At 51.2% G+C, this 25,758-nt stretch overlaps 1 protein-coding gene across 1 annotated transcript in view; it reads left to right on the top strand.

Moving 5' to 3' along the window:
* LOC133355052 (DNA-binding protein RFX7-like) overlaps positions 1-25,758 on the top strand; it is a 111,342-nt gene that overhangs the window by 65,560 nt on the left and 20,024 nt on the right. Inside the window, exons 2-6 of the mRNA XM_061572312.1 lie at positions 13,447-13,480; positions 14,144-14,226; positions 22,330-22,452; positions 24,377-24,493; positions 25,479-25,563. Coding sequence (XP_061428296.1) covers positions 13,447-13,480; positions 14,144-14,226; positions 22,330-22,452; positions 24,377-24,493; positions 25,479-25,563 — 442 coding nt within the window. The remainder of the gene's footprint in view (positions 1-13,446; positions 13,481-14,143; positions 14,227-22,329; positions 22,453-24,376; positions 24,494-25,478; positions 25,564-25,758) is intronic.

Raw genomic sequence — 25,758 nt, 5'->3', positions numbered from 1 at the left:
GTCGGAATTTCATTGTGAAACCAGGATATTATTTTTCATGCCTTCTGTCTGCTGCATTGGTCCCAAGGCCCCAGAGGAGGTCAGAACAGCCCCTTTGTAGGACCAGCAGGATAGGGGAGAGCCAGCATCAATGCAGAGCGGGTCGCTTCCTGGGAGTTTGAGAGTACGATCCTGGAGGCTTATAAGGAGGAGGGGAAGGGTCATGTGACGCAGGCCATGGAGGTGTACTAGGCTGTTGCCCCCCCCCCCTCCTCGCACCTCCGATTAGCACGGTTGGCTACGTACGGTGCGAAATAAGTTCGTACATACGTACGAGCCTTTATTAATAAGCACTCGCAAATGGCGTTTCACCCGCCACAGCACAGGGAAACGTGTTGTGTGGGAACCTGACCAAGCAACGCAACTCGACAGTTAGAAACATTTTCACGACTTCACAGAAAATACTTAAAATGTCAAATTTTCTGTAATTTATTTTTCATTTGGGTTCGGAACATCCCCGATGTTATCAGAAGTTGCTGTTCCGACAACTATCCCAGTGAATTCTACGCCGATTGTGAGTTGCTTTTTTCTTTAACCACGAAGAGCCGCTTAGGAATTGCTAATCCCACGTTTGTCATCATTTGCACAGCAGTTATTGGTTTGCGGTTGTGGCCAAAGATCTTCTTACTCCATTTAGTCCACAAAAAGATCGGCTGATGAGGAGATGAATCTGGACATTTGGTCTTGCGTAAATAGCTGCTTAAAAACTCAACACATTGGTCAACATTTGAGCTTCATGATGCGTGCTTGTGCACAACTTAGAACGCGGTCTCATCAAATAATGTATTAACATACTTGCGTGTGCTTTTTATAATATGTACTTTATATATTTCCACGTATTGAATAGTCAACATTGTATTCTTTTTATTTTCCATTGACGCCAGTCAATCCGTTTTCCACGTTTTTACCTCAGTCCTGTAGTTGCAATCGGCCGTCATCTGATCCAAGGATTTAGTAATAGTAGCAACACCGTTTTCTTTCACAATCAATTTTCTTGTCCTGTCATGGAATGTTAATGCGAGTTCTATCACATTTTGCCCTGTGGCTGTGAAGAGACACACCGAAGAAATGTCCTCTAGCTTCTGGAATCCTCTACACGCCGTAGACAGCAGGGATCGAGGCAGGGAATGATTGAGGAATATGTGTCTGTCTGCCAGCCTCCCCTGCTACAACCTCCAGACAAAGGCCTTCCTATTCAAATAAATTACTCTTCTCTTACGGGTTACTCTATGGAAGTTGGTATATATACATGGACGCACAGCATATTTAGGCCCCCCCTCTCGTGCTTGCCTATATTAAAGCCGTACAATTCACCGTGAATAAGAACGTCTTAATAATTCACGCTGGGGGCCTATAGAGTTCTAGCTGAGGATTGCAGTGGTGCAGGCTGCATGACACGGGTGATTGTTATTAGGTCTATGAGTCATCTATAGCCATCTCAGCTGTGTACTAGTCGGAAGTGATTTCTTGCTTAAATTAACATTGGCGCCTGTCCCTCCTCACCTACTCACCAGTCCTGAGCCATTTGTGGGAATTCCACATTGCTATCGTGGGGGCAAGTCTCTCCGTAGGACTCTGCCACTGGTGACTTCCCAACAAAGTGGTACCTATTTTATCACCCTGGCTATAGATGATGGCTGCGTCAAACTGCCAACCAGGACTCGAACTCGCAAGCTCACTAACAATTGTAAGCCGCTCTGCTCACACTAACGGCCAGCCCCCTGGGTGGATATCCGACCGTTGTGCTCTTAAATATTCTTCTTTCAAGAGTTATGCAAAAGTAAGCGCAGTACTCAACAGTGCCAGTGGCTGCTAAGATTACCGTCGTGGTAACAACCACTATTTACCCCCCCCCCTACTCCCACAATGGTACATTCCAAAGTAAATATCCCATGATGCTCATAATAGTAGTTAGTTCAAGCTTATGCTTGTGTGACAGGTGTTATTTATACTTCACGTGGCCTCAAGGTGCACATAGCCTGGCACAAGCGTCGTGGTGACATCACCGCCACTTAGTGGCGAATGGCGGTTGTTGTTATTTATACTTGAGAGCATTCCATTTGGTAGAAGTAGGGTGGGAGACGATGCTGGCCCTTTGATAACCACGCGGATGGGATTTGTCATCAGCAATGGAGCAGCAGTGTTAATTTATTGCGATGCACTTCCAAAGTAATTTTATCTTTGCATCATCAATTATTACTTCAAAGCAAGTATAATCGAGGGCTTCGTGAATCTCACCTTAACAACGGCACAAACACGCCGCCGATGTGTGTGCATTGCCAATCCTCGTGACCCGTTGCTCTTCCTAGACTCCGACCTCAACAGTTGCTTCACTCTAACAAACTGGATTTACCCGTCACCATTAATCTGGATTAATCTCTTGCAGCCGACGAAATCGGGGCCATCCGCAGTGCATTAGAACGCTCAAAACGTGGCTCCGCAGACCAATTATGTAAGCGCAGACATCATTAAGGGATCATCACAAAACACCAAACCGAGGATTTTCTTTGGTCCACGAAGGCAGAGGTAGGATCCGTGCCAGATTTTAGTGCCAGCACCCTTTTCCCCACCACCGCCACCGCCGCCCCTGCACTGCTCTAGCTTCAACCAGCTGATGGTAATGTCCGCGGGGGGTCTCCTAAATGCCAAGGAGTTTTTTTTGTTTTTGCAAAGGCAAGACAAAGGAGTGGTCAGTGGCACCGAAGGCTTCTTCTCGCCAAGACGAAGCCCGTGAACCGTTGCATCAGAAAATGCGATGCGCCATGAATAAAAGAAAATGCGTTTTTGCAAAAAGTGGATTCCGTCCTATTCAACCACCTGATCTATTTTTGTTATAGAAATGTATGCACGTTTAGGAAAAAACAAAGGACCGTTTGTGTTTGGTTATGACAGCGCTGACCTTTTGACCTTTTGCTTGTGGGCCGCAGACCCCCCCCCCCTAAGCTCAGTCAATTAGTGAAGAGAGAACAAAAACCAAATCAATTGTTTTCAAGCTGAATAATACATTATGTCCACGAATCCATTAAACAGCAACGGGCACATTTTGTGTTTAACTGTAATGGCGTTAATTTTCCCCGAGTGCGTCCAGAGTTAAATAAATTTACGTCAACGGAATCCTTCAGCTCATCAGATTCGGCGTGGGAATCGATCGCCGTCGTACGCGCGCACACGCGTGTACACGCGTGTGCGCCATGCTGTCGGCTACAAAATTGTCCACCCAAATAGGAGATCTCGTGGCGGATGCAAATTTACCGAATTGCTTCTCGGCCCCAAATAACGCCGGCTTCTTCGGTCAATCTCCCGTCAATCTGCAGCACGGGAAGTCACGCCGCCTCTGCCAACCTTATAAAACTAGAAAAAAATATGTTTTTACTTTTTATTTTATTTTACCAGGTAGGGCCGACTGAGCGACATAACTCATTTTCAGAAGCAACCTGGCCACACAAATGATTGCTCAACGAAGTGGCTTATCACGTGGAAATTTATAGCAGCCAAATACTCTAAATGCAAGTTTCTTATTGTGGAGGGAAAAAAACGGAGAACCCAGAGAATAATCCACACTACCGTGGGGAGAGCGAGAGACACGCAAACTACAAATATACACAGCAGGCGTCAGGGTCTGGATCGAACCCACAGCCTCCTGATTTAACATCTCGCCACCGTGGCGCCAAACTAAGTCTGGTGGAACAGCCCTTCCTCTTGCTTATGCAATGTATTTCTTACCCCGCCGTCTCATTTATTCTCAAACGGGTAAAATGTCTACATTGATACACGAGGTGGTAATAGGTCAGTGTGAGATATGGAGTTAATGGCCCGAGCCTATGCTACGTGCTGCATTCACAGGGTTTTCCTTGGAAATTAGCACAGCGGTGAAGGCATATTCTCGTGGGAAAGGAATTCTCTCTTATTGATCGTCATCAGCCATGATCAATCCACTGCAAGTTTTCGGCACGTCGCACGATAGCCACATCCAGCGCACAAACACATATTTAACTATGTGCTGCTTTAATCCACCATGAAGGTCCGTCTTACTCGCGCCACGATGGTTTCCTATCTGCTTGTTAGTGATATGTCTTTGGGACTAGAAATGTAGAGTTTTTGAGGCCTGTTTTTAAGCCAATCTCAAATATATAAATCTTCAAAATGTTCACTTCAATGCAACCAAATACTTCCTCCTCCCCCCACCTCTATTATTTTAACCCTTTCCCTCCGAACCAGGAGAAAACCGAAAATAAAAAAACTTTATCGGTACTGAGGCTCCCACAAGGCCACGCGGGAGGGCGTGTGGCACGGTTTGGCACCAGCTATCGTAGAGCACGGTCATATGGCTACAGTTCTCTGCGGTGAGTACGATGTTTTAAAAAAACAACGGCGCTACGCCTCTAAATAAAATTAACGCTGACCCGCTTGCGAGTTTCGAGATCCAGCGGTGAACGGGACCCACGCCCCCTGCAACTTGCAGATGTCTCGGAATGAGAGAGGGTTGAGATGTGCAATGGAGTGAGGTCTAAAGGCTTTGGTGGGGGTCGGGAGACGGGGGAGTTGAGAGGCCCAGAAGATTTGGAAAGAGGTTGTGGAATCACAAAAAACATAGCTGACGTGCGTCTATGGAGATGGCATATGGTGCTGTTGCCCCTCCATTCTGACCCTTGACCCTTAACCTGCCGCCCCTCTCATGGAAATGTCTGTTTTCTTTGGCCCCACTTTAACATCATGTGCCTCTCAAGAAATCGATATTGTGTGCGAGAGTGTGTGTGTGTATTTTTAACACCCGAGTCCACAAGACGGTTCGATTCCCATCTGAGGATCGTAAAACATTGGGTGTTTTCCAAATACATGTTTTAACTTAGCGGTAAATAGTGTGGACTCTTCCACATGTATGTGGGAGGAGAAGTGAATGGTTTTAAATCCCTCCCATCAGAGGGAGCGATATTACCTGTAGGGCCACATGTACTCTTACAGTTGCAGAGGGCAGTCGCTCACCTCCAAGGGGTTTGACTGGGAGGGCTTGACTGCAGAGACGAACATCATCTTCCATCTCGGCAGCCACTCCACCTGAAACTCAATATACGTCTCCTTGCGAGTTAGATAATGTATTACGTAAACCTAGCTATTTAGTGAGGCCCAGGCATTGTATTGATGCCAAGTGAAACTAAATACACACCTGGAATTGTTGTCGTGTATCGGGAGTTCGTGTTGCACCGTCTTCGGCAGCACCAGTGGCGTGTTCTGTTGGGTTTCTCTATTGGAGCGCTCCCTGATGTCATTTCTCCGTGTGTGTGTATATATAACAAGGACCATGCTTTTATTATTCCGTGTCACATTTATGGAATGTGAGACCAAAGCGAGCCTGCTACAGGATGGTTTAGGTAATAAAAAAAAAAATTAGACATTTGCACGTGGGCAAAAACTCGGAGCGCCCCAAGAAAACAAAGTGCTCGCTGGACGATGAGACCCAAAGCGGCGAGGGCCAGCGGCTCCCTCGCAGCCCCCCACCACCGGCTCGACGTTCCGTGCGTTGTAATGAAACCTTCGAGTAATTTCCCGCACCTCTAATTTAGCACGGTCGGCTACGTACGGTGCCAAAGAAGTTCAACGTACACGCGTGTGTACGTGTTTACACGCGTACGTACGTGCGTACGTAACGCTGAGGTGGATGAGCAGAGAGGATCGTGTCGCCTGTGCAGGAGGCGTCATTGTTTTGCTGCCATCGCGCGAACATCTTCCTCCTCGATTACCCAGCAGCAGCAGCAGCATTTGGGGCCCAGTCACTCAAGGGGACACTTTAATTTATTTTGCGCCGCATTGATGGCAAAGTACAGCGACTCCTCGTCCTCCGACGGCTTTAAGCGGCGGCGTTAGATTAAACAGCTTGCAAATTAATGCAATTACTGCTCTGCTCGACTGAATTACTCGCGTCTGCAGTAACAATTGGCAGAGGCAGCCTAATTGCTTCCATTGCTTAACGAATCAAGCAACGTGTGTGACGTGGACGGGCACCTCTCTATATAAATGTCTTTTCCAGCCGACTGCACGTTTCTTTCGGCTTCCTGCTCTGGGCCTATCCCACATACAGACGCCTGCCGTAAGCATCCGTATATGAAACTTGCACGTTTAGACTCTTGAGATAATTTTGCTGCTATAAATGTCCAAGTGATAAGGCCACTTTGCCGAGTTGTCATTTGTGGTCAGGTCGCTTTAGAAAAATAAGTGAACACCTCAGTGGGCTTTGTCTGTTAGGATGAAGATGGTTTATTTGTATGTGTTTGGGTGGTTTGTTGACCTTTCTTGTACCGTGTTTGTGTGCTGTTGTTGTAACGTTCTTACCCGCCCCAACTGGATTTCTGTAAAACAAAAGAGCTTTATAGGTCATCGGGTTCCTCCAGCAGTATAAATACAGATTCTTACTCTGGTAGTAAGCCTCCCACGTCCAGTCACGATCGCTACGCATTGCACATTGCCCGTCCGACATCCCATATTGCATTTCATAGCCCGCCCCAAAATACGGGCTGTCGGATGTACGAGATTGGCGGGATACGTACGGCCATTGGCACTAAGTACGGCGCGCGCACGTGACGTAACAAGCCCCGTGCATCTTTCTCGAATCGAAGTTTTTATATATATACACGTTTCCACAGGCATCTTCCCCCCCACCCCACTCCTCTCCCCCCACGAAAGGTTGCCACATGGCTCGCGCGCATTGCTTAATAGAATACAGTGCACACATTGCCGTGCACATCCTTGTAAGCATGTTCACACGCGTGTGCTCCGGGCATCCCAATTCACGTGGCGCCCGGCATTCCCCTTCACCCTACAATTAATATATTTTAGTAATTTAGAGTATACCAGGCCAGGCCCACTGAGCTGCATAGCTCTTGTTACCAGAAGGCACCTGGCAACGACAAGTGGCTGATCATTATCACGTGGGAATTGATAGCCGCCAAATACTCTTAAGCGCGTGTTGATTCTGATTCTGCCCACGTGCGCGCGCTTCTGGAGTGCATGCTCCCCTTATTATAATTTTTTTTTAAAGGGAATTCTCATTCAATTTCTTCTCGTGGCCTCGATGTTATAAATGTTGTTTGCGCAGAAGCTGCCACTGCTGTGGCCATGGCAGTCTGTTGGGGGAAGATTTTGCGCTTTGTCTTGCTGTGCTTGGCAGTTGCAGCGGGGAGCGGTGGCGCAGCGGTTAGCGCACCGTGCCATGCTTCCGGCTGACCCGAGTTCGATTCCCGCTTATGGCCAATGAACCGCTGCTGGGCCTCCCCTAGGTCGACTCAGCCTTAAGCGAGTACCTGGTGCGGTGTGTAAACATCGCTACTAGGGAGACAAAGGCGGCCGGGTGTGGTGCTGGCCACATAGCCCCCCCCCCCCTCTTCTCGTGTGCCGTGCCGGCCTTCATAGGCGCTACTCGCTAACAGCACTTGCCCAAACGGTCCGTTAAGGCTACACGGAGCTTCTGCATCATCTTGTCTGGAACTTTCAGAATTAATTTTTTCAGAATAAGAGGGAGGAATCTGATGAGCTACAAAGCTTTTTTGTTTACAGATGTCCGTTTGTGGGCCGTTAGAATGGCGCAAGCCGCCACTCCGTGCAGCGTGCCCCTTTAACCCACCAAAGCCGTCGCCAGCGCAGTTTGGTATTTCCAGCGACCTTGCCACGGGATGCACCCCGAGGCACGCATTGTGTTTTTTGGAGGCTGCTTTCTGCATAACAACACCGGTAAAGATGTCTTATAAACTGGCAGCTGACTCGCAACAATACCTCAACAGGTTCCTTGGCATTTTCTTTCCGCCTTTTGAAATTAAAATATGAAATTGGCCGCTCAAGATGGCTTGTGGTGGTGTCTCCCACTCCTCTGTTAAAAGCAAACATCTATGTGCCTTGACCTCTGCTATTATAATCACATAAATGTAGTGCGTGTGTTTGCGTGTGAAGCAGTTGGGTAGAGCATGTCTCTCTTGTTCCTCACATGCAAGTTTAACTCCCAGTCTGGGATCAATTCAACAACCTCCTTAACTCCTGCGGGGTAGGTAAAATGAGTACTACGTTGTGGGTAGGTATATAGCGGTTGTCCTGTTGATAGACAAGCGCCAACCCGCGTGTAGAGATTGTCGCTCGGCTGTTAACAGGAAGTGAGTGCTGACCCGTGCTTCCTATTGAAAAACTTTTCCCCATTTTTTTTGTTATCCCTGTTGAGCCGTCTGTGTATCATGTCACCAGGACCCACGTCCCCCTTTTGGATCTTTCGACAGGGCAGTAGAGTTCGGAACTTTCAACTCACCCCTTGCACGCGTGAGCTTTAGGTTCGTCGCACGGCGGTCAATTCTCAAGAGCTGCAATTCAGCCAATTTAACGCCGGAACCCATTTTTTTGCGATTTGTATGTTTTTTTCGCGGTCATTGGTGACCGGGATGAGACCATCCCCCATCTTTGGCGAACAATTACTATAACCGGTTCCCCCCCCACCTTCACCTACGCACACTGACCGGTGTAGCGAAGAATGGTCAAGCAAACTTTTCTCAAACAAATCGTGGCATGGGAAGGCCCTTAACCCAGCAGCGCATAGACCAAGCGCTGCAATGATGATGGGGCATCGACAAATCGAACGCACGAGATGACCGCAGCCGATCGTGGCGTCCGCTCGCGGATTTCTGCGTCGTCTTCTGGAGACAAACACATCGCGACGTTTTAAGTTGAGAGAGAGAGAGACCGCCTTGCCCTGGGCCAGGTAAACTTTACACGACGGCTTGCATTTCCAGAGAGCGAATTGATTTGCTCGTTGTTGTTGCAGATGGATAACGGCGGAGACCAAGCGGCCCGGTGCCAAATACGCCTCGTCAGACTTTAAACGCGTCCGATGTGCGTGCGTTTTTTTTACGAAACTAATCAAATAATCATCGCCTGCGTTTACGCACGCGGTTGATGTAACACCGCCGGTTATACTTTCCCGAGGGCTTTTGGCAGCCGTTTTTTGTTTTTGCGCGTAAGAGTCCACTGCACGTCTGAGGTACAGGGTGGGCCCGCTTGAGCTCCATAGCTCTTTTTGAGAAGCGACCTGGCTGTCACGAATGATAGCCCCATCGAATATAGCAGCCAAATACATTACATGCATGTTGATTCTAAATGTGGAGGAAAAAACGGGAGGACCCAGAGAAAAATTCACACGACCACGGGGAGAACACGCAAAGTTCAAATCGACAGCAGGCGTCAGGGTCGGGATGGAACCAGCGACCTGCTGCACACCAGAGGAGGTAGCTAACGTCTCGCCACCACGGGGCCCTCCCACCAGAATTAATTCCTCCCGCCAGGATCGGCTCCTATGCATTATAAACACGTGCTGTGTATTAGGCACCGATAGATTCACCCACCGTGGCATTTGGGATGAATCGTCCCGTAGTTTTGGGGCCATGGTTCCATTTGAAGACTCGAGTGTTGTTTTCACGGTGTGTTGAATGGGCCGGCGCGTCCAGTGGCTGGAGTGATGCCTTGTATCCATGAGATACAACGTGCACAAATTGAAATGCGTAGGTTCCTTGATATTTTTCCTACCGCCGCTTCGGAAGTGTCTTTCGTTGTTAGTTTTCCTGTTAAATGTTTATTCTTCGTGCGTAGGTGTTACCGACCCACCCATGCGTGTTACGGTCCTGCAGTCAACCGTGTAGGTTACCGAAAACATTTTCAACCCAGATCTCTATCTTGGTTGATGTTTTTGTATGGGAGATTGTTCGTGCGCTGGGTTTCTCCGATGCGGTTGACCCACCAAACAACCCCATGACCTATAACCCTACAGAGTTGGGAATTCCCGGTGTTGACCTCTTAACCTCTTGACTTCTTGACCGCAGCGTTTTCTCGATGCTGTGGTTTATTCGTACAGCGGTCACCGACACGCTCCGAATGTGCACAGGACGCCGCGCCAGTGCCCGGCACTCGGGGGGAACTCTACTCAGATGTTCATTTCTTTGTTTGTCTGTAAAGTTCATGTACGCATCTAGGCGTAGGTTTCCTTGACGCTGTACTTTTTCAGGGTCCCAAAAACGTAAAATATTCCACAGGATGACAAAACTGTGGGGGGTGCTCTCTATCAACAATTTCCCCAAAAATACTTTTCAAGCATCTTTTTGTGCGAGGGTGGTTGGATGAAAGCATTTGTTGTGAGCTATAATCAAGAAAAAAGTACAACGTTTGCGGAGTGGCGGTGACGATCTCTGCCAACTGCTGTGTTCAAGTGGCGTTATCAATCTTGAGCGCGGGAAAGGGGGGCCCAATGGTCGTGACGGGAGTCGCAGCCCAAGGAGGGAACACGCCCGAGAGGAGACCGCCTCCGTGGAGACGGAGCGATGAAATACCATGAGCTCGTGGTGCAGGAGCTCGATTGCGTTGCTGCGTCACGACACCATGGCAGCTGGTGATAACTTGGGAGACGGCTGACGATGAAAAGTGGCCACATTCGGAGCCAATTTCAATATCTTCCCGTAGCCCACTCGAGAAGGTGACATTGAAACTCTTGACATAAACTTTAGAGACGATTCCGTGGCGTTCCTTGCTTTGGTAATAATTTCCCTGCTGTGTTTACTACGTGCTGGCAGCAGCAGCAGTCACACTGCCAACTGCATGCAAACTCTGTTTGAGAACAAGCATGCTCGGACATTAATATCAGCAAAAGATGAATGATAGTATAATGAATGTCTCTCCGTGGGTTTTTGCTTTTATTTTTCCTGACTAATTTCAACATTCATAACGACGATTAGTACATTCACCAGCGGCGTTGGTGGTTTAGCGTGAGAATCGCCCCCGCCAATAGACAAAGACTCCCCCAGTAAAGCAGTTTGCCCCCAGTTATTTCCAGCAGCGGCTGCTGGACCTTGTTTATGTTGCACAGGTGTGTGGAGGAGTCGGTGTGTGTGCCCCCCGCCACCACCACCACCACCCATTTGGTTATTGCCCTCCCTTCGCCGCCAGGAAAAAAAAACCCTCGAGGCGTGATAGATGTAAGTCAACAAAGTGTGGGCCCTCGTGAACGAACGCCCTTGACGAGCAACCCCGGCTTGCGAACTCTGCACCTCTGGGTTGCAAGCGATGTGCTTTAGCTACCAAGCCAAGAGACGGGGAAGCTTTTGGACAAAGGTGCATGGGTCACGTGTGTGTGTGTACGTGCATTTGTTTGTGTTGAGATGGAGAGAGAAGGCGTTCTTGTTATTGGCGAGGTTTCAGGTGCGATTCCTGGATACACACGAGGTGCACGTGGGTGTGGTCACGCATTCCTCGTAAGCGCGTGCGTTGTGTGCGAGTGTGCACGCGCGTGTGTAAATCCTGTACGTTGTTTGTAGCTGTGTGTGTGTGTTTTGCTAAGGCACTCAGACCAGGTTGTGAAAGGTACTCTATTAATAACGATGATAATGTTGTCTGGGTATGCATACGCACGTGTGTGTGTGTGTTTGTTGGCACGTGTATGTCGTGTGTGTGTGTGCACATAGTGGTGGCGCAGTGGTTAGCGCATTGCACTAAAAATCCGGCGACACGAGTTCAATTCCAACAGCAGTAACGATAATCTGAACAGGTTCTGGGCATCCCCTAGGTCGACTAGGCCTCAAATAAGTACCTGGTGCGGTGTGTAAACATCGCCACTGGGGAGACTAAGTCTACCAGGCGTGGTGCTGGCCACCCACCCCCTCGTGTGCCGTGCCAGCCTTCATAGGTGCTCGCTTAACAGCACTTGCCCCAATAGTCTGTTAACGCTATGCGGGGGATCTTTGTCTTTGTGTGTGTGTGCGGCTGTGCACGTGTTGCGAGTTGTTCCCAGCAATGCTCGCTTGTGTGCATGCGGGTCTGTTTGTCCCCAGTGTCTGTGCCCCTGGGGCAATGAGATCAATTCCCACCCACAGCGTAGCTTTGTAACGCTAATAACGCCTCGTGGTCGAGCCGCGTAGGAAGGAGAGAGGCATACCGAGCTGACGGACATGTATTGTGAACCACCAGCTTGTTTCCTCCTTTTTAAGAACGCCCTTCAACACTTTTAATTGAAAGCCGCTCTTCGGAGCTTATTCGTACCACGTGTTTTTATTTTGTCGGCGGAGTACGCGCCGTTGCGCTCAATCGCTGCCGTTGCTGCAATCTTTATCGACCGGGCCGTGCGGTTGAGATTCAGATGAATGTGCCCAACCGCAGTTACCGCCGCCTTGTGGGGAAAACGGAAGGCTTTGTCCCACTGGGGGCTGAGGTCATTGTTATGAGTGGACTGTGCACGGTTTGTTGTCCTCGTATTTATCGGGTCCAGCGTTGGTGATGTCATCGCTGCTTGCTGCTGCCGCCGCTCAATGCGATGCACTCCGAAGACACACGGTGCTGCAGGCTATAACGTAGCCAGCGCATTCTCTCTCGTGTCACGCTCTCGTTCTTAAAAGAGCACAGTCAGCGGCTTTGCTCGGCACCAGGAGTTGCTGCTGCTGTTGTTGTTTGCAGCAGTTGCTGAGAAATTGCCTAGTTGTTTGTTGTGGAGAGACTGTGCAGTGTGTTTATTTGTTATTCTCTCAAAGCCGGTGTAGTGGCGTACAAGCGAAGTCTGGCCATCAGGGAAACAGGTCACGGGGATGTGTTCTCGTGGATTTTTTTTTGTTGTCTGTTTCGTGCGTTCCAAAAAATGTCCCATTTCAGATTATGCAATCTCACATTATGTTATGAAGCCGGCCGACCGTTTGGTCGTGAAACAAATCACGCGGATCGGGTCCGGTGGGAGCGTTTTTGTTGTTGGCCGCCAGTGCCGCCATCCACTGGGCGATGTTGTTATTGCAATGTCCCACGTGGCCCTTTGCATCATTGTTTTGGGGGTGGTCTCAGCCTTGTTCTAACACACCAATTCTACAGTTGTGTTTCTGTGTGATTTGTTTACCTTTCCTATGCTCAGCACTCTCGTTGTGCGATGGCATTGTCTGTCGTTGTGACGTTCTCAGCCCGTGCCCCTGCGAAAACGAGCTTTGCAGCACATCCAGAGCCCTCCGGAAACAAATAAATATTCAGATTTTGATTCTAAAGGGTTTTGAGCTTATTGTTGTCAAGGTCCGGACACGGGAGGGCATCCTCAGATGTATCTGACCATCGATGAACCACGCACAGCACTCGACACCAATCTTGGCTACACTTGTTGTTGCTGTTTTGTTGTTGTTGTTCACAACGTCGTGCAGCTCCGATCCTAGTTGGTGGCTCCGCGGCTAAAATCTTGAGGCGGGTGGCTTCGTGAGAGGCGCCATCGTTCTTGGGGCGTGATGGCGCACGAGCGACCGTGGCCGTGGCGCGTCAATGTCTTACTTTCGCTGCTTAGGACAATTGCGAAATGTTTCTTGTTTTTTTTTTTAAAGGGGTCGTGTGTTTGAACATTTTTAACGTTTTCATGTTTTCTTTTTCTTGCAGCCAAACCGCAAGATCAAAAATTGAATCCATTCTGGTAAGTGCCTCCCATTTACATTGATGATTTCATTTGCTATTTTGTATTTTAGAATTCCAATTGTTGTCCATCACGTTGCTTCATAGATGGCCTTGGTTTTAATAGGCTGAGTGCAGCTTCGTTGGGATCTGCTTTAAAGGCCCCTCATTGAAAAGTCTTAGAGAGGAGCCTTAAGGAAGAGCTTCATCAGAACTCCTGTAGAGAAGCGTCATATTGTAGTGTCATAAGGAGCTTCGTAGACTCGTCCCTGGAGAGAGCCTTATCGATGGGTTATATTGAGAAGCCGTAAAGATGAATCTCTTGAAGAAGGGAGCCGCATTGAGTGGCTTCTTGTGGGCCCTGGGTAAACTAAAGCCGGTGCAGTGGAGCTTCATCGAGGGAGCTTTGAACAGCTGATTTGCCACCTAATTGTGAAGCACCACAGAGGAGCCTCCATTGCAAATGTGCGTATGTGCTGCTGCTGCTGCTGTATTATCACAATGCCTAATGACCATCGCAACGGCATGGATAAATCTCTGGTAATAGTCAGCACACTTTGGCGCCCGTTGATGCTGTTTGTTGCATGCTTATTCGTCTTATCCGAACGCCTTCGCCAATCTGTTGCTCCCAAAGAATGGTTTCTCTTATCAGCTCGTCGCATTGTCCAATGTCTCCACCCTGCAGCAAGAAGTCCATAAGTTCACGGACAATGAGAAGCTCTACCTCTATCTTCAACTACCTTCGGGTCCCAGCAATGGGATTAAGCAGTAAGCCGGCACTTGCGCTGACCACTCACGCACACGTATAAATGTATGTTGAACTTCTTTCGCACCATACGTAGCCAACTGTGCTGATCGGAGATGCGCTCCCCCCCCCCCCCCCCCCGATCATACTGCCCACAAGTGTTTTGTATTCAACAGTGTTGGGGCCTTCATGCCCTTATTTTATTAGCAATCAAATCGACCGTTCAACTTCGCAACCAAAGTGGGGGTCCGTTCAAACGCGAGGCTGTTTGGCAAGGGAGACCTGGGAGGCAGGGTCGACTTAAGGGGCACTTAAGTCTACCACGTGGTAAGTTGGGCTGTCGCACAGTCCCCCCGACTCAAATCTCAACTTCATTCAGTCGAAGAAGCCGCTGAAGTTGGCCCCTGAGTGTGTGCAGCAGGACAAGTCTCGGGACTCGTGGCTTCGAGAGAAATGCTTGGTTGCTCTGTGGGCTTGGTCAAAGCCTGCCTGGGTACAAAGTACAGAGGGGAAATTCACAGGGTACAAAGTGAATGTCAGAAACAGGTGTAAAATACGTGAGCACAATTATCATTCGCGTACGGTTCAATGTGATGAAGCCGAACGGTGAATGTGATCTTCCAGTCTACTTCTGTTCCTGCTGTTGCAATTGCCCCCTGTCACTTTGCGCTGTCGAGTGACAAACTCATTGAACCTCTAATGAAGCCCTCTGCTCCGCATTTCTCCCAGATCACTTTCATAACTGCCGCAGCAACAACAAAAAATCGATGGCAGCGGATCAAAAAATTGTCTCGCTTTTTTTTATTGCCTCTCTAAATGTGAGGTCATCTATTTTTGGGAATGAAGAAGGAACTTCGTTATTGGCCTGGACGTGCGTGCGTGCGTGTGCCTGTGCGTGTCTGTCTGTGTTGGACCCTTTGACAAGTTCCACGGAGGGAAAAAATTAAAAAATCCCTTTGTTCATTACCACGATTCTATTCCTTGCCTATGATGGAAATGTTTCCAGTGACTAAATGCCGATGTCAATGTCTGCTAAGCCATGATGAGGGCACTTCAGGAAGAAAGTTGGCGGAGTTTTGTTATCCCGCCTTTGCAGCTGCGCAGACCACATCAGTTTAATAGATATGGCCCACAGTTTGGGTTACATGGCCACAGTTTCATAGTCACACTGGGGCCACGTGTCTTTAATGTGTCCTCAGGGTTTCTGCGTCTCCTGTGTCTGTCTGTCTCTATGAGTTTACTGTGTGGTCCATAGGGTTTGGGTTGCATGCCCACAATCGCACTCCTGTGTCTTGGGTCTCCGCTCACTAATTTACCACTCGTGAAGAGGATGGGCACATACGCTTTGGTTTTTTCGGTTAAGTCACGTAGTAAAAAAAAAAACTGAATTAAATCACGACGTTTCGGAGGCAACACAAGCTTCCGTCTTCAGGTGGAACCGTCACTTGATTCAGTAATTTTGCTGTGAACGTGACTTTACCGAAAAAAACAGAGTTTGAATCCTTGCAGTCAAGAAAACTTCAAATCTAGGATGGGCACAGCGGCCTGTTGGCGTTCTTATGTGGGTGATGGTTCCACCGGTGGAGGAGGAATGTGAAAGGCAGGAGATTCGACGATGTTTAGGTCTCAACTGAGCCGTTTATTCTGGACGTCTGCTTTGCTCCACTCTTTTAGCACTACTAACAAGTGCTCGCAACGGATTATGTTTTGTGCAAGACTTTAATCTCTTTTAATAAAATAAAATAAAACAATGTTAAAACGGTTGCAATGAAACGCATAAGTTCAGTTTTTTTAGATGAAAAGCTTGCCGTGCGAAATTGCTTACGATTAAGTGCATCCGATTTGTGCTCGGACGTAATTGCCGCTTGTCCATAATGGAAAATCCATACTGGCTTGAGCATGGCAGCTAAGAGTAAAACGCCACTTCCACGAAGGCAGGTACAATTTGCTTGCAAAGGTGATGATGCACACTGCGTGGACTGGCTTGGCAGCTTGCTTCACCGGTCATTGTGGCGACTGTCAACACGTTGATGTCACATAGGTCACCTCTGAAAAAGGATCAAATGTCCCATCGCGTGTCGCTACGGGGCGTGTTTTCCATCTCTTGGTTAAATTTAAGGATACTTCTACGACTACGATGTTAAAACCCTTCAATACTATGAAGGGGGCGCCGTGGTGGTGAGATGTTGACTACCTCGCCTGGTATACGTTGGTTTGTTGGTTTGACCCCGACTCCTTTATATTTGGAGTTTGCGCGTTCTCTCTCGTTGTGGTCGCGTACATTTTTCTCCGGGCCCTACCCATTTTTTATTCCCGCATTTAGAATAGACACGCGTTTGTGGAGTATTTGGTTGCTATAAATTTCCACGTGATAAGCCACTTTGTTGATCTACCATTTGTGGCCAGGTTGCTTCTGAAAAAGAGTTATAGAGCTTCAGTGGGCCTTACCTGGTAAAATAAAAGATTGCTTTAGTTTGGAAGGGAGAGTTAGTATAATTGTCTAACCTACTTGTTGCGCCACCTGTTAAGAGGCACCCCGTTGCCGTACTAACGGGTGCCCGGCGCACACTTGGCGCAAGTCCCCCACTCAGTGCCGCTTCGACGACCAACCCGGGTTTACAGGCACGTAGCACCGCCGCCACCACCGCCACGCCAGCTAGGGTGCGGCCGGTGCGAGATTGACGGTTTAATTTTGAGGTGCGCACGGGACGGGGGAACGACGTCGGACGCATGTGGGGTGGCCTGCATTCGTATCTGCGACCGTGTTATTTCTATCTTTAGCTTTAGGCCAAGTGCACCTTTTACGCCAGTGCCCACCCCGTTTAAAGCCCACGGCCCTCCGGCTCGCAGGGCGCGCTGGGCAAGTCGGGGATGTGCTCGAGCATGCGCTTGCCTGGGCGTGTGTCTGACTTCGCCCAGACAAGTCACAACACATCCTGTCTCAAAGACCTGCCCGTCGCACCCCCACCACCGCCGCCCCCTCAATCCCCCCTCCCCCCCGAGCCCCCCCCCCACCCTCTTCCCAGCGGCCGAGCCGAGTCCCCCTTGTGGAGCTGCAGCACAATCTGTGATTGTGCACAATCGTCGTCGCCAAACGCTGCCTCCCATAAATAGAATGTGGATTTGGTGGGTCGTTTTTTCCTTCGCTTTGCAGCGACGGCAAAGGTTTCTCGGCAACCAACGTGGACTTGAATTGTCAGTGCTGCTGCTGCTGCTAGTGCCAGCACCACTACAGAACTATTAATACTACACAGGTCAATGCCACCAATACGACTGCTGCTACAATTACAACTTCTCGTAAAGTTAGTGTAACTTTATGCAACACGGTAGTTACAACTACCACCACGACTTCCACTGATACTACGACCGGTTAGCACTACCGTAAAAAATATTATCACGAGTGTGGTACTATTACTACGAATAGCAACACTCTTGTGACTGGCAATACAGTAAAAGTCCTTTCAATGACCCTAATATCCGCTTTTCCTGATATATGTACCCCTGAATCGATCTACACAATCCGTACGAATGATCCTTCCAAACTCCAAAGGGAGTTTTCAGATGATCTGGCCAATGAAAACAACCCAGACCTCAGCGATGTGTCTCGCCGCTGACTCCTGCTGCCTCCTCCTGCTGCCTCCTGCTGCTGCCTCCTGCTGCTGCCTCCTCCTGCTGCCTCCTGCTGCTGCCTCCTGCTGCTGCCTCCTGCTGCTGCCTCCTGCTGCTGCCTCCTCCTGCTGCCTCCTGCTGCTGCCTCCTGCTGCTGCCTCCTGCTGCTGCCTCCTGCTGCTGCCTCCTGCTGCTGCCTCCTGCTGCTGCCTCCTGCTGCTGCCTCCTGCTGCTGCCTCCTCCTGCTGCCTCCTGCTGCCTGCTCCAGCCTGCTGCTGCCACTGCTGCTGCCGCCTCCTGCTGCCTCCTGCTGCTGCCTCCTGCTGCTGCCTCCTGCTGCTGCCTCCTGCTGCTGCCTCCTCCTGCTGCCTCCTCCTGCTGCCTCCTGCTGCTGCCTCCTGCTGCTGCCTCCTGCTGCTGCCTCCTCCTGCTGCCTCCTGCTGCTGCCTCCTGCTGCTGCCTCCTGCTGCTGCCTCCTGCTGCTGCCTCCTGCTGCTGCCTCCTGCTGCTGCCTCCTCCTGCTGCCTCCTGCTGCCTGCTCCAGCCTGCTGCTGCCACTGCTGCTGCCGCCTCCTGCTGCCTCCTGCTGCTGCCTCCTGCTGCTGCCTCCTGCTGCTGCCTCCTCCTGCTGCCTCCTCCTGCTGCCTCCTGCTGCTGCCTCCTGCTGCCTGCTCCAGCCTGCTGCTGCCACTGCTGCTGCCGCCTCCTGCTGCCTCCTGCTGCTGCCTCCTGCTGCCTCCTGCTGCCTCCTGCTGCCTGCTCCAGCCTGCTGCTGCCACTGCTGCTGCCGCCTCCTGCTGCTGCCTCCTGCTGCTGCTGCCTCCTGCTGCTGCTGCCTCCTGCTGCTGCCTCCTGCTGCTGCTGCCTCCTGCTGCTGCCTGCTGCCTCCTGCTGCTGCCACTGCTGCTGCTGCCTCCTGCTGCCTGCTGCAGCCTGCTGCTGCTGCCACTGCTGCTGCTGCCTCCTGCTGCTGCCTCCTGCTGCTGCCACTGCTGCTGCTGCCTCCTGCTGCTGCCTGCTGCCTCCTGCTGCTGCCTCCTGCTGCTGCCACTGCTGCTGCTGCCTCCTGCTGCCTGCTCCAGCCTGCTGCTGCTGCCACTGCTGCTGCTGCCTCCTGCTGCCTGCTCCAGCCTCCTGCTGCTGCCACTGCTGCTGCCACTGCTGCTGCTGCCTCCTGCTGCCTGCTCCAGCCTGCTGCTGCTGCCACTGCTGCTGCCGCCTCCTGCTGCCTGCTCCAGCCTGCTGCTGCTGCCACTGCTGCTGCCGCCTCCTGCCTCCTGCTGCTGCCTCCTGCTGCTGCCTCCTGCTGCCTGCTGCGGCCTCCTGCTGCGTCCTGCTGCCTCCTGCTGCTGCCGGCTGCTGCTGCCTCCTGTTGCCGCCTGCTGCCGCTGCCGTCACCGTCCTAGAATCTCACCCAGACTTGGAACAACGCGGACATTCACAATCGATGCTGAATTCGAGAGCCAAACGTCACCGCACCTTTGACATGCCAGAACAACAACAACAACAGGCCTGGATAAGCTCGTATAATAGCAACTGTCCCTAGCACTACCACAAGAGAAGACCCATTCCACCGAGGGCGGTATTATCACGATCGCTGCAACCCCCCACCACAAATCCGAGCATCTATTCCTGTCCGTCAATGCTGACGTTGACCACGGTGAAACGTCAGCGTGACGCTTTTCAGGAAACCCGCCGAATGGAATGTTAGACGTGGGGAAACGTTAATCCAGGGAACACTTTGCGTGCGGTGTGTCGATGGGGATATCTTTGCCAGTGCTTTAAAAACGGGGGGGGGGGCGTTAGATGCGCGGCAATGCACAATTTCTAGGAGCGTTCTCGCAAGGTTGCGGTGTGCCGCGTCTGGAACGCGCTCTTCCTTCCGATGTTAGGAAGCCGCTGCAGCTGTGCACTTTTAAAGCATCGTGCTTGACAAACTCATTTCTTTAGAACTGCTGTTTGTGTTTAGCTTGTTGTTCTTCCCCCCCGCACCTCTGATTAGCACAGTTGGCTACGTACGGTGCGAAATAATTTCAACATACGTACACAGATACATGCTGTTATTGCCATTTACCGCTACCACCACCACTCGTACATGCCGCAGCTGCCACCATCACGTGCCGTTATCATGTTCTCCACATTATAAGATGCTCCAGAAAGTTAAAAGGCACATTCCATCCAGAAACTAAAGTTCACGCCTTACTGACGCTGTGCACTGAGTCTATAAAGTTATGCGAATCTGGTCTCACACACCTACCAGATTGTAAGGTGCACCCTCAACTGTCGTGTTAAAACACCGAAAAAATGTTTGCCTTATAATCTGTATTTATCTCTATGTTGCACTTCTTTTGCACCGTACGTAGCCAACCGTGCTAATTGGAGAATTGGGGGGGGGGGTGGATGGAAGGACGACAAACTAAACACACAAAAAGCAGTTCCAAAGAAATTCATTTTAAATGTCGGTGATTTAAAAGTGCATAGCTCCAGTGGCCTCTCAATCCTGAGAATACGCCAAAAAATAACCGCAAATTGTAGTCGCGAGACTGTCAAAGCCAACGTTGACCACATGGACACACTGCTGCAGCTGATGCTGCTGCTGCCGCTACCGTGGGGCGCAAGCCTGTTGTTCACGGCGCCGTTGCCAACAGCTATTGGTGCTCCGACCTCCGCGAGTAGCGCTCCTACTGCCGCTGTTCTTTGTTGCTGCTGCTGCTGCTATTGCCGTTCCCACAACTACCGCCGTGTCTGCGCTGTGTTGTGTGTAGGGGCTTTTTTTTTTCTTTCTGCCTTTTACAAAACTCTTACCAGGCCTCTCGTGTGCCCAGCCGGCTGGCCCTTAGCGCCCCTAACACCCAAGTCTTTGTGCCAAATGTAACCCTTGCCAGCCGAAAGTTTCTGCTGGGGTTAAATGCGCGCACGTACGCACGCACACACCGAACGTACGTACATGCATGCATACACGTGCATAGACAAAAGACAAAGGGTTCCCATTTAGCCTTGTAGGACCATACGAGCAATTGCTGTTCGGCGAAGGTTTACTCGGTGGCGGTGTCAGTGACTACTGCACCCGGCTGACTAACCATGTTGGCCATCCGAGGCGTGAGGCAGGGGGACTGGTTCGGGGGGGATACTACGTGCCGTGGCCAGAGATCGAACACCGGGTCGCCGGGTTGTTGTGGCACAGTGCGCCGACCGCCGCGCCACCGCTCTCTCAAGTCCACGTCAAACGTGACGGCGGCCAACATTCGTCACAAATTGGTGGTGGGCCTCACGGGTGCACCTGTTCAAGGGCCAGGTGCGCTTTGTGGCCGCGCTGAGTAGGAAAGTATCGGCGGGAAAGTGATAGGGTAGCGGTGTATGCAGCTAATGAAGGCCGGCACGGCACACGAGTGGCAATGTTCACACACCACACCAGGTAATTCATTTGAGACTGAGTCGACCTAGAGGAAGCCCAGGACCTGTTCAGATAATCGTCACTGGTGTTGGCTGCCACGGAAATCGAACTCGGGTCACCAGGTTCGTAATGCGGCAGCGGTTAGCGCGCTGCGCTACGAACCGCTCCCCAGTAGCCCTGTAAACAGCCGTGTGTGCGCGTGCGTGTGTGCGTGTGTGTGGAGATGTTGTTAGCTGCCAGCCGGGGCACGTCGTGAGCGAGTGCGCACGTGCATGCACGCGGTAATCCGCGCGCAGCAGGATGTGCGTGACCCCCCGGGGCTGCTCTCTCCGAGTGTCTATCTGCCCGGCTGTCTGCCCGTGGTGTCTGTCTGCCCGGCTGTCTGCCCGTGGTGTCTAACTCCGCCTGTGGGATTCTGTCCGTGTGTCTGCGCGTGACCGATCGCAGCCGCCCGCGTCGGACCGCGCCAGTCCTCGTCACTGCCCCTTTGCCCGCTTGTCACCCACCTCGCGCTCTCTGGCCCAGCATGTCTGTGCGTGCGTGCGCGTGGTGTTGTTTCAACACGTGTCTCTGCGGGCGGCGAAGGTTACACGCGCGCTTGTTCGTATTTGGCGGGGGGGGGGGGGGGGTGATTGGTAGCGTAGTTGTTGGCGCACTGCGCAATGAACTCGGCGGCCCCGAGTTGAGGATCGGAATCTTTATTTATCCTGGAGGGATCTGATGAGATTCGAAGCTGTACAGTAGGGGTGGGTTAGCAAGTTACAACAACAACAAATGATACAAAAACACGATGTGAGTGCACAATAGAGAAATGGTAAGCAAGTTGCTCAAAATAATTATGAATAAAATTATTCCTGCCGAGTCCGATTCCCGCTCACGCCCAACACCAGTGACGAGTATCTTAGCTGGTCCTGGGCCTCCCCTAGGTTGACTCGGCCTCAAATGAGTACCTGGTACAGTGTGTAAACATCGCCACTGGGGAGACAAAGACGTCCGGGTATGGTGCTTGTCACCCACCCCCTCCCGTCGTGTGTTGTGCCGGCCTCCATAGATGCTCGCTAACAGCACTGTGCCCCAACAGACTGTGAAGGCTATACGGGGGGGACCTTTGTCTTTGTTGCAGCGAACACAGCAAGATGACTGCCAGCCGCGCGGACCAGATGCAGGCATTCTCATGGATTCGCCAGCACCTGGAGGAGCACAACGACACGTCCCTGCCCAAGCAGGAGGTTTACGACGAGTACAAGTAGGCTGCTGCTTCCCCCCCCCCCCCCACATCCACTGCCCCAGGGCAGCCGATCGATGGTTCTTAAAGCCCCGGGGGCCCCCCCACACCTTGGAAGCGATCGGTCGCACAAAAAACAAGCCGCTCTCGAAAGAATCGCTAATTTTCGCCTGCGGCCGCTTTAACACCAACATCCGAGCCAGCAGTTGCGCAGAGAGGAAGTCGCTCGGCGCATTCGGGGATTGCAAAACGACCGATCCCGTGTGGCACGCGATGAAACAAATCGCTGAGCAGATCGATGCTTGAAGGTCGAGGCTCGCTCTCTCTCTCTCTCTCTCTCCAATGCAAGCAACCGGTTGCACACCTGCTCGCAACCTGTTGCAGAGACATCCACATGTAAGCGATCCCGTTGCATGCAACTGGATCCCTCGGCTCACCCCTCAAGCCAGTTGGTGAAATCCCCAGTTGGTGAAATCCCACATTTGCATGGTGGGGCCAGTCTCTCTACAACACAGTAAAAACGACCGGTGTTCATTTTACTGCCAAGGGCTCCTCATTTTCTCTGTGTCCATGCCGCCGCCCACTGGTCGCTTGGTTAACCTTGGGGGGGGGGGGCGGTGCCACGGTAGCGAAATGTTAACTACCTCGCCTCGTATGCAGGAGTTTGTGGATTCCTGATCCTGACCTCTTCTCCGGGTCCTCCGGTTTTTCCCTCCACCGTAAGAATCAACGTCACGCGTTCATAGTAATAATTTTTACACGATGAAAGCCACTTCGTCGAACTATCGTTTGTGGCCAGGTCGTTTCTGAAAAAGAGCTACATAGCTCAGTGGGCCTTACCTGGTTTATAATGAAAAGTAGTTTAGTTTATAGTTTAACCTTAAAGATTATCAGTTCCCGTTGGGGTCACAGAACGTGTTGCCACGTGACTTTTCACCCCCACCACCCACTACCCATGAAGCCTCCCTGTCTTCTCTGCATCTCATAGCGAGCTGCAGATAATTTTAGCAACAATTACAAATAAATAATAATATATTTTACTCGCATAGAGCCTCCAGACAGCCAAGAAACTTTACGTAACTCAACTTTGTTGTCGTCTCCTGCAAACGGCCACTCGTGTTAGCAAGAGACTCGCCCGCCTACGGAATTGCAACTCGCATACTCCCCGTTCATTTATTGTATTTTAACAAGGTGAGAACTCTTAAAAAGAGACCGGGATATTCTTAGTTTGCCAGATTGACCTGCGCCTGCAAAATGGCAAAAAAAAAGGAATGAAATGAAGTACAGCGAAGAAAATAACAACAGCAAAAATCAGTCGCACATTTTAACCACGGTACTTGGTGGCTGGATCATGTGTTTCTCACACAATACCCCAACGCCCTTCAAGGTGAGAACTCTTAAAAAGAGACCAGTATATTCTTAGTTTGCCAGATTGACCTGCGCCTGCATAATGGCAAAAATAAAGGAATGAAACGAAGTACAGCGAAGAAAATAACAACAGCAAAAATCAGTCGCACATTTTAACCACGGTACTTGGTGGCTGGATCATGTGTTTCTCACACAATACCCGAACGCCCTTCCCGTGGGCATCGAGGTGGGTGTCATACCCTTGGCTTGCCAGCAGAATGCCGTACGGCAAAGTGTAGACCGACATCATCTGTCACTTCTGTACAGGCTAAGGCATTGTCCCCCTCGCGTGCGTGGTTTTTTTCCTGGGTTTTCTCCAGTTTCCTCCCACGTGTATAGGGAACACTAATTGGCTGAAAACTGCTTTTCTGTGTAGAGATCTGCAGGGCAATCGTTGGCAGCGCTTGCGGACTTCCAACCCATCCGTGGCTTCTCACCAATTGTGCGACGCAATTTGCACGGACGACGACGACGCTATTTCAAACTAACCGTGAGATATTTGAATGCTGATGCACGTCGTCCGCTCTCTCCCTGACAGGGGATACTGCGAAAACCTCGGCCACCGGTTCCTGAGTGCGGCCGATTTCGGGAAGCTCATGAAGAACGTCTTCCCGAATATGAAGGCTCGCCGCCTCGGCACACGCGGCAACTCGAAATATCCTTGCCAACACTGGCTCACTCACTCGCCGGTTCACTCGCTCGCCCGCTCGCCCGCTCACTCCCTCGCCGGTTCACTCGCTCGCCCGCTCACTAGCTCGCTCTGCTCACTCGCTAACTGGCTCATTTACTCGCTCACTCGCTCACTCCTTTGCCGGTTTGCTCACTCTCTCACCGGTTCGCTCGCTCACTCATTCACTGGCTCATTCACTCGCTCACTCGTCCGCCGGTTCGCTCGCTCGCCCGCTCACTCCCTCGCCGGTTCACTCGCTCGCCCGCTCATTGGCTCGCTCTGCTCACTCGCTAACTGGCTCATTTACTCGCTCACTCGCTCACTCCTTTGCCGGTTTGCTCACTCTCTCACCGGTTCGCTCGCTCACTCATTCACTGGCTCATTCACTTGCTCACTCGTTCGCCGGTTCGCTCGCTCGCCCGCTCACTCGTTCGCCGGTTCGCTCGCTCGCCCGCTCACTCCGTTCGCCGGTTCACTCGCTCGCCCGCTCATTGGCTCGCTCTGCTCACTCGCTAACTGGCTCATTTACTCGCTCACTCGCTCACTCCTTTGCCTGTTTGCTCACTCTCTCACCGGTTCGCTCGCTCACTCATTCACTGGCTCATTCACTCGCTCACTCGTTCGCCGGTTCGCTCGCTCATTCTCACTGGCTCACTCGCTCGCTTTCTAGCTCATTCACTCTCTCACTCACCTGCTTGTTTTCACTCCGATACACTCCTTGTAAGATCTCACGAGAATCGAGCTTAACGCCACAGCTGCAAATACATCTATCGCGCACTTAAGTGATGTGTCGCCAAAGAGGATGTTGTGAGACCCGGTGGTGCCGCTCGTCGCCGCTGTACACCGGAGTTTGTTGTCTCGACATTGGTGAGCGTCGTTCGGCGGCACGAAGCGCTCGCAGACCCAACGTCGCAGGCGGCCGTGTGCGGGGACCCCCTCTCGCCGTGCGTTGACCTTAATCGCGTGCCACGTACTGCTACAGCGGGCTCAGGAAGAAGGCTCTCGTGCAGACGCCGTCCCTGCCGAGCCTCGAGGTTGGCAAGAAGGGAGACCCGGTGAGTGCTCCACCCCCCACCTGCCATGTACTTGGTTCCCGTTATGCGATTAGCACGGTTGGCTACGTACGGTGCGAAAGAAGTTCAGCGTACAGTATATACCATTATGTCAAATCGGCCTCAAATGAGTACCGGGTTGGTTGTGACAACATCGGCAATTAGGGGACGCAGGCAGTCGGCTTGTTGCTGGCCACA

Source organism: Lethenteron reissneri, chromosome 50, assembly GCF_015708825.2.
Source record: "Lethenteron reissneri isolate LAM-NWPU_2019-01 chromosome 50, ASM1570882v1, whole genome shotgun sequence".
Taxonomy (NCBI): domain Eukaryota; kingdom Metazoa; phylum Chordata; class Hyperoartia; order Petromyzontiformes; family Petromyzontidae; genus Lethenteron; species Lethenteron reissneri.
This window is presented reverse-complemented; position numbering and strand designations above follow the sequence as displayed.